Source organism: Acomys russatus, chromosome 21 (assembly GCF_903995435.1).
Source record: "Acomys russatus chromosome 21, mAcoRus1.1, whole genome shotgun sequence".
NCBI lineage: Eukaryota > Metazoa > Chordata > Mammalia > Rodentia > Muridae > Acomys > Acomys russatus.
In genome coordinates this window covers 40,302,032-40,315,171 of record NC_067157.1, presented here as the reverse complement: position 1 = coordinate 40,315,171, position 13,140 = coordinate 40,302,032, and the positions used below count along the sequence as shown (strand labels likewise).

At 39.8% G+C, this 13,140-nt stretch overlaps 1 protein-coding gene across 1 annotated transcript in view; it reads right to left on the bottom strand.

Annotated features, from left to right (window-relative positions):
* Utrn (utrophin) overlaps nucleotides 1-13,140 on the bottom strand; it is a 490,302-nt gene that overhangs the window by 239,374 nt on the left and 237,788 nt on the right. The window contains exons 48-49 of the mRNA XM_051164610.1: nucleotides 11,655-11,860; nucleotides 9,299-9,453 (exon numbers count right to left, since the gene is read on the bottom strand). Coding sequence (XP_051020567.1) covers nucleotides 9,299-9,453; nucleotides 11,655-11,860 — 361 coding nt within the window. The remainder of the gene's footprint in view (nucleotides 1-9,298; nucleotides 9,454-11,654; nucleotides 11,861-13,140) is intronic.

The window sequence follows — 13,140 nt, the reverse complement described above, 5'->3', positions numbered from 1 at the left end:
GGATCTGTTACCAACAGTGCTTGATGTACAATCATGAGGATACGAGTTTGGGTCCCAGCAAGTAACAAGCCAGGTGGTCCACAAATGCTTCTAACTCTGTTTCCAAGGGGTACAAATCCTATTCCAGCTTCTATGCAGCAGGCAGGCAGACAGACAGACAGATAGATAGGCAGACAGACAGACAGAAGAAGGGCAGACAGACATTCGCACACACACATAATAAAATAAATATTAACTAAAAAAAATAGGCACCAACAATTTTAGTCCTATTTATTTATACCCAAGAAAATTGAAACTGTACATCCATACACAAATGTTTAAAGCATTATTATTCAAAACACTGAAACACCACCACAGCTCATCACATGAAAAAAGAACTGATCAATGGAATATTATATGCAAATAAATGAGCAATTACTCAATCGTAGAATGAAAAAAAAAAGTCCTGATAAACAGTCTAACATGCATGTATCACAAATCTAAGTACCAAAGGGCATGTACTGAGAGTTCCCACACCTGGGAAATCTCTAAAGCAGATAACACAGAGAGGGTGGCTATCCCCTAAGACCACAAACAACCCAAACAGGAACTGGAGAGTAACATACGGTCCATGCAGGCAATGGAATATGACTCAGAAACTGAGACAAACCATGTTCTATGACATGGCCAGGCTCTCAAATACACTCTGCTAAGTGAAAGAAGCTGGATACAAAGGAGTACAGTGAATCCATTAATGAGACATTCTGGGATGACATAATCAGACCAGCATTTACTCCATAAAATTCCACTAATCACACTTGTCTAGAAAAGAAACACAAACTACCTGTGGTAGTTTAAATAGGAATGAGGCTCCCATAGGCTAATGTATGTGAATGCTTGGCCCATAGGGAGTGGCATTGTTAAGAGGTGTGGCCTTGTTGGAGCAGGTGTGGTCTTGTAGGAAGTATGTCACTGGGGGTGGGCTTTAAGGTCTTATAACTCAAGTCCAGCCAGTATGATATGCTCTTCCTCTTGCTGCCTGAGGATCAAGATGTAGAACTCTCAGCTGCCTCTCCAGCATCATGTCTGCCTGCACGCTGCTGTGTTTCCTGCCATGATGACAATGGACTAAAGCTCTGAAACCGTAAGCCAGGCCCAATTTAATGTTCTCCTTTGTAAGAGTTGTGGGGGTCATGGGTGTCTCTTTCCAGCAACAGAAACCCTAACTAAAATACTGCCCTGCTTGGAATGTGCTGCTTTCTATAACTTATCAACAAGTTCTTTTCCCAACTTTTTCCTCTCTGTTTCTCCCAAATCCTCTTCATGTCCAAGTAACATGTTTCAGATCATGTAAAATTTTATCCTCATATCATAGTGTCTTTCTTACCGTCTCCGTTTAACAAAACCAAGCCTTCTTTTAAAGTCTTTGAGACTATGTTTTCTCAGTTAGGTTTCCTTACTCTGCGCCAGGGAGCGGCTTTATATAGAAAATAAACACGTGTATTCTAGAAAGGTCCTTAGATTCTGATCCAGTTTCACTCTAAACTTTTATAATATATAGATTTTTTTTAAATCTGTCCACTTATCCTACAAACTACAGAAGAAATTGTTTTCCATATTTCCACAGTCCTCGGAGTCCACCCTGCATAATTATGGTATTTATAAGGCAGCAATCTAGCCATATGCCTTTGAGATTTGTCCCCAAATGCCATTTTCTCTAAAGACCTTAGAGAAAGACTATATCAAACTATATACAGCATGAAGGGAGAAGAGTCCAGGAAAAAAAAAAAAAAAATGAAAGAAACAAGACTTGCAACACCAAGAAACACCAAAGGGCTCTTTGCTAGTGAAAGGGGATCAGAGGGAAGAGACTGTGTCCACTGTTCTGCAATCCTGTATTAACTTGACAAAACTTACAAAGGGTGCACTGAAACGAAATAAGTCAAAAAGGGAAAACAAAACCATGAGATCCAAGAAACAGATTGCACATTGAGAGAAAAAGACTAGACTTAGTCAGTGTGGTTGGTGCAAGCAGGCTCAGAAAGCATGGCAGCCGGAGAGACGCCTTCGCGACAAACATATTAGAAGTGACAGATCGGATCGCTTAACATGACAGACTTTGTGGAATAAAATGCCAGGCTACTGAAAAGACGAGAGAGGAATTAGCAACAGGAACAAAGAAAACGATGCATTAAAAAACAAGGCAAATGCTAGCTTCCGATAAAACCAAAGAACCAAAGGGTCAGTGAGAGACCCTGTCTCAAGGGACCAAGACGGAAAACAATACAGGAAGGTTCTGGAACGCTCCTCTGGCTTGCACCTGAACATACATGAGCACACACACGGGCATACACCACACATACCCAAAAGCAATAAACCTTATAATTATAAAAAAAGAACACTGAAATTTAGGCTGTGTTTATCGAAGTGTAAATGACATTTGTGTTGTTAATAATGAATTACAGTGAAGGATATATGTATGTGTGTGTTTAACTCAGTAGTGGAGTGCTTGCCCACTGCAGGCATAGACCTGTTTCCTAAGACCACACAAACAAAAAGGAAAAAATAATATCCATATATATATATATATATGTCACTTTATGGTCTGATTTCTGAAGTTAATATAATTTATATGAAGTTTCTAAAAGAATGCAGCTCATTTAGTCCCTCCCTGTTTACTAAATTTCTGTTTCTAAAAGTAGATCCAAAGCTAGTGTTTTATACTGAATATTATAAAAATCATTTATCCACCATTAAAAAATTATAATTATATTTATCATAAGAAAAATATGATTAAAATTAGATGTTCAGTAATATATATATCAGGGACCTAATTTTGCCTCCTCTGTCATTTGTTGGGGACATGGCTTAGGGTGAACCATTTAAAATCTTCAATGAGGGGTTGTACTGGACCAGTGAAAGAGCCATTTTGGACTCTCCAGGGTCCTTTTCAAACTGTACCATCCATCGCTGAGATCACAGAAGCAGCAGGAAGAGTTCTTCCATTGCTGCCCCCATCCTAGCTTCCTGTCTCTCTTCATTAAGAACCTTTACTTGCACAGGAAATGTGTCTGGAGAAAAGAGGAGCAGAATGCAGAACACAGAAAGGGAGGCACTGATGCTGGGGCTCCTACGACCACTTCTAGTACTGAACTCATAGTCACCTAGGCTCTCAGGGTACATGTGTGGGTGTGCACACATGCATGTTAGTGTGTGAAAGCCAAAAGACAAACTGATGTCATTCATGAGATGCCATCTACTGTTGGTGTTGTTTTATTTTGCTCTGCTTTGTTTTGTTGGCACAGTCTCTCATAGACCTGGAACCTGCCGTGTAGGCTACACTGGCTGGTGACCGATCTACCTCTCTCTGCCCTCACAGTCCTGGATTACCAGTGCACACTACCGTGGATGGATCTTTTCATAGAAAAACAAACAAAGAAACAATTCTAGTTCTGCGGATCAAGCTCAGGTCTTCATCCCAACTTTTGATTTTTCTGAGTCTCAGGTAAAACCAGAAAGAAGTAAGAGGAAATGCTAAGAAAAAGATGAGAGGGTGTAGGGAAAGGAGTGTATTATGACTGGAATAAAGAGTTTTTACTTTAGGAAATTTGTGTTTAAATGACAAAGGCAGGGACTTTTTAAAAAAAAAATCTAAATCTGTAAACCTGTAAAATTCAAAAACAATGTAAGAATAGGCTGAAAACATGTAAGATATAACATTTGAAGTCTACAAAGGGGACTATAGCTAAAACTTCTTTATGTTTCAAACAAAAGAAATAATTGACTATAGGACACAAAGAAAACAGGAATAGCTTCACATAGAAGCTATAAGGACATCCATGGGTGACAGATTTGTGATCGTTTATATAAAGGGAACTAGGATTTTCTAAAATATGAACTCTTAGCTTTCACATGATATCTGCAATAAACCTCGCTGTGATAGTCTATAAAATAAGCCAATAGCCATTTTGTAACATAAAATATGGCCACCTACATAGCAGGCTTTTGAAAATGTCACTTTAAAGATGTTAGGCAGTATTTGGTATTTTAAGCTATAAAATGCAATATACTGTTCAATGAAGTGTGTGCATACTGATAATTGGCCAAAGAATATTCTCACACGTACGGGTCTTATTTTACAAAATGCGAAAAGGGTTCTTAGGAATGCCACAGTTGCCTGTTGCTAACTTTAATGTTTTAAGAGGTGGTCTCTGCAGTGGTATAAGATTAAATGCATTTATCTCTTTAGGGGAAAATGGCAGCACAAGTCTGAATCAATGTAGAAAACCTACAGTGAAGTGATTTCTTAACATTCTGTTCTCTTGAAAACAAAATTAACATCTATCTGAAATACATACTAACACATGCTGTGGGGGAAAGGCATCCACAGTGAACAGTGAGTATTGTTGCTTGTGATGATGAGTGAGGTGACCAGCCTTTGCCACATAGAAACAGAAGCTTTGAGATATGCAACACAGTATGCTGGGAAAGCAAGAACGGCCCAGGATCTAACAAAGCCAATCCTTTAATTTCAGAGTCTCATATATTCCAGGCTGCCTCAAACTCCCTGTGTTTAAGAGGATGTCCTAAGACTCCTGATCTTCCATGCATATCTCGTGAGGATTACAGGTGATTGTTGCCATGCCCAGTTTATGTACCACTTAAGAACTGAACCCGGGACTTCCTGCATGCTAGACAAGCCCTCTATCAGTTGAGCTATATGCCCATCTCACAGCCTCAATCTTCAGTGTACATGGAACTTCTGTCAGTCCATATAAACTATATGCAGTCCGTGAGGAACAATGAAAAAAACAGCATCATATCAAAAGAAGAAAATAAAGTCATTTCACCCATCAGTTTGAACTGTACAAATGACTCCTATTCAAATGACAATCCTTAAAAGTATGATGATTTCACTAAGCAAGATAATTGGATTTTTAAGGAGTTTCGTCCACAAATGAAGACTGAGTGTGTTCCTAGTGCATTCATCAAAGCCGATAATCCAGCACCTTATCTTTAGGATCAGTAGAAACCACTCAGAACGGCAAACGAGCAGCTACAGACTCCACTTTCTGCATATCAGCCCCACAAAGCTCTGCAGAGTGTGACGGCTTACAAGGAAGACACAACAGCACGATAGCATCTGGTTGACCCTTTGTGGAGCACAAGACCAGGCACCAAGAATGTTTATATGTGACTTCTGATCTCACAGTAGTCCTACACATCAGATGTGGTCTCCACTTTAGAATTGGGGAAATAGGATGAAATAACTTGTTCAGGGTTCACACCCGGCCCATTCTGCTCTGCCTGCACCATCCTGAAAATGCCTTCAAGTGGGCATTTGTGGGAATAAGGACAAAGGCAAAGTCTATAGTTAATTAGTGACTCTTGAGAAAACATTGCATATAGTTAGAGTACCTGATTTCCTTTATAATTTATATATATATGCGTTTATATATGGATATATGCACATAAAATGTTATTTTATTTTTGCAGAGTGAAACTACAGGACTGAAATCAGACCTAAATCAGACATCCACAATCCAGAAATTGCTGTAAGTTGAGTGTTCCTAACCCAAACATCTGAAATACTCTGAAATCTTGAAAAAAAAAATTGAGCCCTAACATGATGCTACAGTAAACAATTCTGTTTCATTTTTTAAAACCACTTAACATGTTATATAAATTATCTTCCAGTTATCTGTATACGTTACATATGCATTTTCTTTTTTTTTTTTTTTTTCATACACATGCATTTTCATTAGTTAATTAATTACAGTGCTGGGATGGTATGAGGCCTCATGCATGCTACACTCCCCAACTTACAAGGCATGTTTAAAACGTAATAAATCTCATATTTCAATTTGAGCAGCATCTCCTATATCTGTCACGATGTGTCTGTAACTATCTCCCAGTCTAAACCACTTCTAGTCCCAAGCATTTCAGATAAGGGATACTCAACTTTGCAAACACATTTTGACCACCTAAATTTGCAACAAATAATTAGTGAACCGGCATTAGAAATGCAAAGCAAAAAAACTAAGAGTTTTTGCACATTTGAAAGTGACTGTGTCTACATTACAGATTATCTCCAGGGAGGCTTGGGGAAGCAATCTAACACTAATATTTACCCTGCTAGGGGGAAGCCATTCACACTGAGCTGCACAAAGGCTACAATAGAGACCCTCACATCAAAGGGCAGCTTTCTGTTATCAGGGTGCTTGGGATTTTGACATGATAGATAAGGGAATGAGGGCCTTTAGATGTGAATGGTCAATTTCAATTCGTACCAAACATCTCCACTGAAAGCTGATAGTAAACTTCACGCATTACAGCCACTAACATTATTGCATACGCAAAGATGATGCCCCTCACCTCCGCAGAACTCTGCTGACAATGGTGCATATTCAGACTTCAGCTATGAAGTGATGACAAAGGCCTGTGGGGGCCATCCGAGCCCTACAGTGGTCATGTGCCTATATTATTCTCAGAAGCCCCAATATCTTTAATCCAATCTGTTCTCCATACACAGCACAGATAAGAACCAGTAAATAGAATCACAGAGAGATCAGAGAAGCAAGCGCACAGAGCGAGCGCTCCCCAGCAATAGCTGACATTCTGATGACACAGAAGAAAATTTAAATTCTTGTTAAAGGAAGTAAGAGCCTGGCTGTGTAGTAAAAAAGGCCCAAAATTCTAATCCCAGCTATGCTTGATGAGCTGTGTGACCCTGGGGGTCTTTACAATCTCTGTGCTCCCGTTCACTACCAGTGCAATGCTGACTAAAGATGCTTCCTGTCTCCTGAGGCTGCTGGGAGAATCACAGGAGAGCCGCGTGAAGTGCTTATTGCAGAGGGCGGCAATGAGAAGCCACTCAGATCCACACACTAAACCCGCAGCGGGCACTCACAAGAGACAGCAGCTCATTGAGTTTGCCATGCATGCTTCAGAAGTCAGCGCATGCGCAGAGCTGTCAGTCTTTCAAAGTTATCGTTGGCGTTCTGTGTGACTTAACTTCGCTGAGCTCGACCGCGTTAGGTTAGCCCATGTGTTCTCAAAGCAGGTGTTAAGCAGGCCCGCCCCAGAGCGAAGGTGGAGAAACATACTCCTGTTTCTAACTCTAACGCTGAAGTGCACAGGGTGTAAACAGACAAACAGGGTATTCCATTAGGAATATGGCTTCAAACCTGATGCAGGAAGGATGCAAGTTTGATCCTAATCTGAGCTATAGTGCAAGTTCAGCTATGTTAGTAAGACTGTACCCTGCCCCCAAAAATTCATTAACTAATTGATTAAAACTTCAGGTGGGGGGCAGGAAAGTCTAAAAGCTGCATGTGGAAGATAACTTAAAAAGTCGAGAAACACTGGTCTAAAGGTCTTTACACCACCAATGTCAAAAAACACAGAAGAAGGTTAATATAATCTCACACCTTGCTTAAGAAAATGGGGAATGATATATGATATTCCCGGGCGATGTCTACTTTCAATAGCTAAAGATTTGAAACACACATAATTTCAATATAGAAGCCCTGTCTGTCATTCAGGAAGGATTCTGTGAGCCACAGTTTTGTTGTACTTTCCAAACTGCATGAATAACAGCATTATCTAAATCATATCTAAGTATTAATATGATTTTTTTATTTCTGAAATAAAGAGAATAAAGTAAAGCAAGTCTTTGCAACTATGAGAAAACTGGGGCTCTGTGGCCATCTCACCGTTAATAAATGAAAGATCACCTTGGAATATAATTCATTTTTAATTGCCTCTTCCATCTAATTTAACTGCTGCTATGAGCTAGCTGTCTTAAAGTATTTACAAAGGAAAGGAAAGGAAAGCCTCAATAGTGCACAGCAAAGCACACTGCACATTTCAAAGTGAGTGGTCAATTTTTTTTAGAACTGCTTTACAATAAAAACAAAGTCATGTGTCTTACTCATGGAATTTCTGGAAACTGATAAAAGAATTTTAAGGACTATTGTACTCACCACTGTTTTTAATTCACTTTCCTCCCTATCTTAGTTAGGAGATCTAGCCAGTGTATCACGAAAAAACACTATACTGCTAAAACTAGCAAGATTGCAGCCATTTACCTGTAACTTTTGGCAAAGTTGGGCGTTTGTTCGGCTATCTTTCAGGAACCTAGGTTAATATCCAACACACATGCATTCTCATGTCTCCCTTTGTTATCTTCTTCAAGGAGTTTTCAGACCCATGTTAAAGAATCTAACTAACAATGACACCTAAAGGTCTAACACAGTGCATTCCGCCAAGCCTATCACCCTGAGCAAGAGCTCTAGAACTCAAGAGGTAAATAAAGACAACCGACTTCTCCAAGTTAAGCTCTGACCCCTGTGCAGTGCAGTGGCACCTGTGCACACACATACACACACTCATGCACACACATGTGCACATGCAAACACATGCACATGTGCTCATGGGAATGCGCACACACAATTTAAGACAAATCTAGAGCCAAAAATTCTTTCATATTAAGTACTACTAAATTTTTAAAATTATTATATCACAAAATGCTCCGATATCAATTTTATCCACCACAAAATGAACATGTTTTGATATCAAAATCATTTTTAGGAAATTTTGTTTAGCATAGAAGAGATGTTTAGGAAACTATAATTTTGCTTACATACAGGCACTTCCAGTATGATGTATAAAATAAATAATTTTTAACTGATGATAAACAAAACCATGCAATCTGAAAAAATGTTAACCACTGCTTACGGTTTCTCAAACCCTACAAGAGTAAGTGACCAAAACCCTCTCTTATGAACACATATGCTGTTTCAGGCTTTTTCAGACATACTGGTAAGACACTGATGGGAAGAAAAGATAATGAATTAACCAAAACTCTGTATATAGATTATTTCAGAGGTCAGTTGCTAGAACTATAGTGTCTGGTCCTCATTTGATTATATCCCAGCCAAATATCACACAATATTATAGTAACAATTAGTACTAATATTACCTTGAAGTGGTTACAACTATCTGTGTTCTATACCAGAGAACTACAAAATGTATTCTAAATAGTACAGAGAGGGACGAGAAAATAAGAAAACATCTTTTTAAAAAAATACTAGCAAGGTTTATTTAAAGAAAAAAAGTAAAATTTCAAGAAAATACAAAACTACACACTCTGCACAAAGTATTATAATGTAAAATTGTTCATCACAATTTAAAAGTAGAAAAAAAATTACAATCTACTTCTAGTATTTGCCTATTTAGTTTCTTTCTGCAGGAAAGCCAAGGAAATTGGATTCTCAAGCAGGCAATGTGCATGTTCCTGCCAAGGCTTTCAAGTTACCTTTGTTTGAGATTGATCCATGAAGTTTTCAAGTACTCGGTGGTTTCTTTCACATTCCTTGTGTCATCACTACTGTATTCTTCCAGAAGTTTCTGCAGGACGTTATCAAATGCCATGAGGACGCCATCACCAGAACCCAGCTCTTGAAGCAATAGCTAAGGTGTAAGTCAAGGCATAGTTAGAACTGGTCTCAGAGTAACTAGCATTACTCAGCACTGGGATTCCTGGAAAGTTTCAGCACATTTTAGACACAGAAATCACAAAAAGAAAGCAAAGGGACAAACTCTCAAGTTTAAGCCAAGATAACTGAACCAAAATGATTCTAGAAGTAGGAAAAAAAAAGATGATGAAGAAGAAGGAGGAGGAGGAGAAGGAGGAGGAGGAGAAGATTTTCACCATGGTAGTCTGGAGCTGGCAGTTTTGAGAAGTAGACACCCTCATCTGACCTCCACAGCCAGCAGCATCCATGCACGCATGCCCACCCTCCCCAACACAAATGTAATAATTTACAAATAATAATAAAAATAAATCTTTAAAAGAGGAAATGCCCAAGAAACAGGGTACATAGTGGATGATAGTGAAAAATATTACCCATTGAGATATTGGACTTCCTCAAATCATTTGACTTTTTCACTCTTTTTGCTGTACATCTTATCCTCGCAGAACACGTATCACACTAGAATCCACTGAGTTCTGCTATATGTGCTAGGAGACCTGCCAAAGACTACCCTGGTGGGAATCATCTGCCCCTTACTCCCTGGATCACTCTGTTTGCAAAGGCAACAGTTTGGATGGACCACAATGTGTTAAGCATTCACCTAAATAGCTAGATAGATGCTCAGTGTACCATCACTTTACAGGGTCTCAACCCTGGAGAGTCTCTTAATCAATCAAGATAGTTGCATGAAAATGACAGCAATGCCACTTGTATCTGTAATATTTTTGTAGCAGTTGTGAAAAAATCCATCTTAAGGTTTCAGAAGAAACACACACATTGTTCACTAGAGTAGCAGAGACTCAGTGCACAGTGCTTGTGAAAGATTGGTCTCAAATCCTTCCCCTCCGCAGACGCCAACCCTGCACATGTCCTTTAAAGTAATGACATGGTACTTGCACAGTAAGCTGTGCACACCCTCCAGTATATTATAAATCTCCTGTAGGTTACTTCTATTGCTTAAAACAATGGTTCTCAGCCTGTGGGTAGCTACCCCTTTGGAGCCAAAATGACCCTTTCACAGGGATCAAATGGCAGATACCCTGCAAATCCCACAACTATATTATGATTCCTAACAGTAGCAAAATCACAGTTATGAAGTAGCAACAAAATAATTTCATGGTTGGGAGGTCATCACAACATAAGGAACGGTATTGAAGGGTCATAGCATCAGGAAGGTTAAGAACCACTGGCTTAAAACAACATCAGTGCTTCATAATCAGTTGTCACATTGTTGTTACAATGAATAACGACAAGCTAACAAAAAAAAGTCTATGTGTGTTTAGTTCAAAATCTGTACACACAGATACTACAGATGTGAAGGCCAACTGCATTTTGGGAACGAGGATGGAAACAATGTTGATCTTTTTTAATTAGCTTCCTCTAGTCACATGTACAAAAACTTTGCTATTACTTTGGGACAATCAGTAAGAAAGACAAACACATAGACAACTCAGAAACCAACAGACTTGGTCAGTTGGATTTTAAATTATACCCACGAGAAGGCCTCATGTGCAGAGATTTGAAGCATTATTGCCAGGTTTTCAATTTGCTTCCCACATTTCTCTAGATCACTATATTCTTTCTAAACATACATTTTCATTTCGGGCCATCAGGAGGGCAAACACAGTGTTACACCAAAGTGTAACCACATGTCCAACTCAAGACATTGTCTGACTGTAGAAGGAATTTTTAAATAACACACTTTAAACCTTTAAGTGTTCAATATTCTCAGCACTATAATGAAACTGATCACAAAAGCTGTTGCTGCTGATTTCACACAGACATTAGCGAAACCACACTTACTCACGACCTGACTTGCATGCCACAGAAGCACTCAAATGAAAGACTCGAGAAATTTTATAACTAAAAACAATCTCTCAAGTCAGAAAAAAGCATCAACGAATGAGGTTTCCTTTGTAGAAGCCAATCGTGCCTCCATTTGCACAGACACACACTTCTCTACATTATGTCTTTACACGTCTTCCCAAAATACCAAAAACCCTGTGGTTAAAGCCGCATAGATTTCAACATGTATGTGTAAGAACTTGGGAGAACATGAGAGCCCCTACTTATAGTCAGCAATACAAAAGAAGTAAATCCAACACATGACACCACCACCAACTAGCTAACAAGTCTTACTTGGTTGTCAGAAACTTGTTTGCTAAGCGGGTCACGCCGAGCCTGCTGAAGCATGTAGAAGCGTGCCTCGTACTTCCTCAGGAGCTCCTCGGTGTCCTCCTTGTGGTCGTCCCACTGCAGGCTGTCCACAACCATGTCTTCCAACTGCTGCTGCCGCAGCTCCACACCATGCTGTGTGCTCTCCCACTGGGCCCTCACCTTTTCCACTGGGGAATGGGATTAAAAAGAAACCCTTTAAAGCAACTGCCAGGGGAGGAATATACCTGATCCTAAACTGTCATGCATAGGTCTAGAGATGGAGAGAGGGGAAGAAGATAACACATCTTAAAGGGGCTTTAATGTGTGTTTTCCACAATATCGTGTATACGTAGTATAATGCATTACTGTATTTTTTAATTATTATAATTTATTCAGACTATATCCTGATTGTTATCCCCTCCCTTGTAACTTCCTGTTCCCACCCTCTCTCCCTCTTCCGCACTATTCCTCTCACCTAGACTTCAAACAGAAAGGGGCTTCCTTCTCCACAATATGGCCACAGCCTATGAGGCCTCATCCTGATAGTCTGCTTCCCCTTCATCTGTGTGCCTGCCAGGCCCCCACCAAGAAGAAGTGATCAAATTGGGGGGCACCAGAGTTCATGTCAGGAGCAGTCCCTGCTCTCCCCACAACTATGGAGAATGAGCTGTCCATTGGATAGATCTGAATAGGGTGTGTGTGGGGGGGGCTGAGGTGAGGGGGCCTAGGTTTATTACATCCATTGTACTTAGTTGGTGCAACAGTTTCTGGAGCCCACCCTCTCCCCCCCCATCCTCCCCCCCCCATCCAGAGTTAGTAATTACCATACAACTACATGCAGGGGCTGGAGAGATGGCTCAGGACATATGTACAATGTGTAACAACACATATCACACATTGCACTATATATAAATAAAAGTATATAGACATATGGTTCTGTAATCCATGCTGGCTCCTACTTGAGATTCTACTGACTCAGCTTCCTGCATGCTGGGGTTATCAGCCCATTCCACCATGCGCAGTTGACCAATTTTTCTTCCTTCACTGTGGGGCTCAAACCCATATCACACAAAAAGTAACCACATTACTGATGAGCTACCACCACGGCTCTTCCAACTTATTTTATTTATATTAAGTCAGTACTTCCTGTGATTCCCGGTCTAGCTTTGAACTTGCAACTCCCCTGCCTTGGTGTCCCAAGTAGGTTTGTTTATATACAGGCCTGTGTCACTTCAGCCAAACATATTTCTAAAACTATTCCTTGCGGGGACTTGAATACAGTTTATATTAAATGCACTAATCATCTAATATCAAAAAATACCTATTAAACTGATTTTTAAGTTAAAGACAACTCCCTAGTTTGCGTATTCACAGAACCTGGTGTGGCAATGACAAAACCTAATAGCTCTCTAGGATAGGAATTTAACACAGAGACACAGTCTCCTTCTGCCTTCGAATGAGAGTCTTT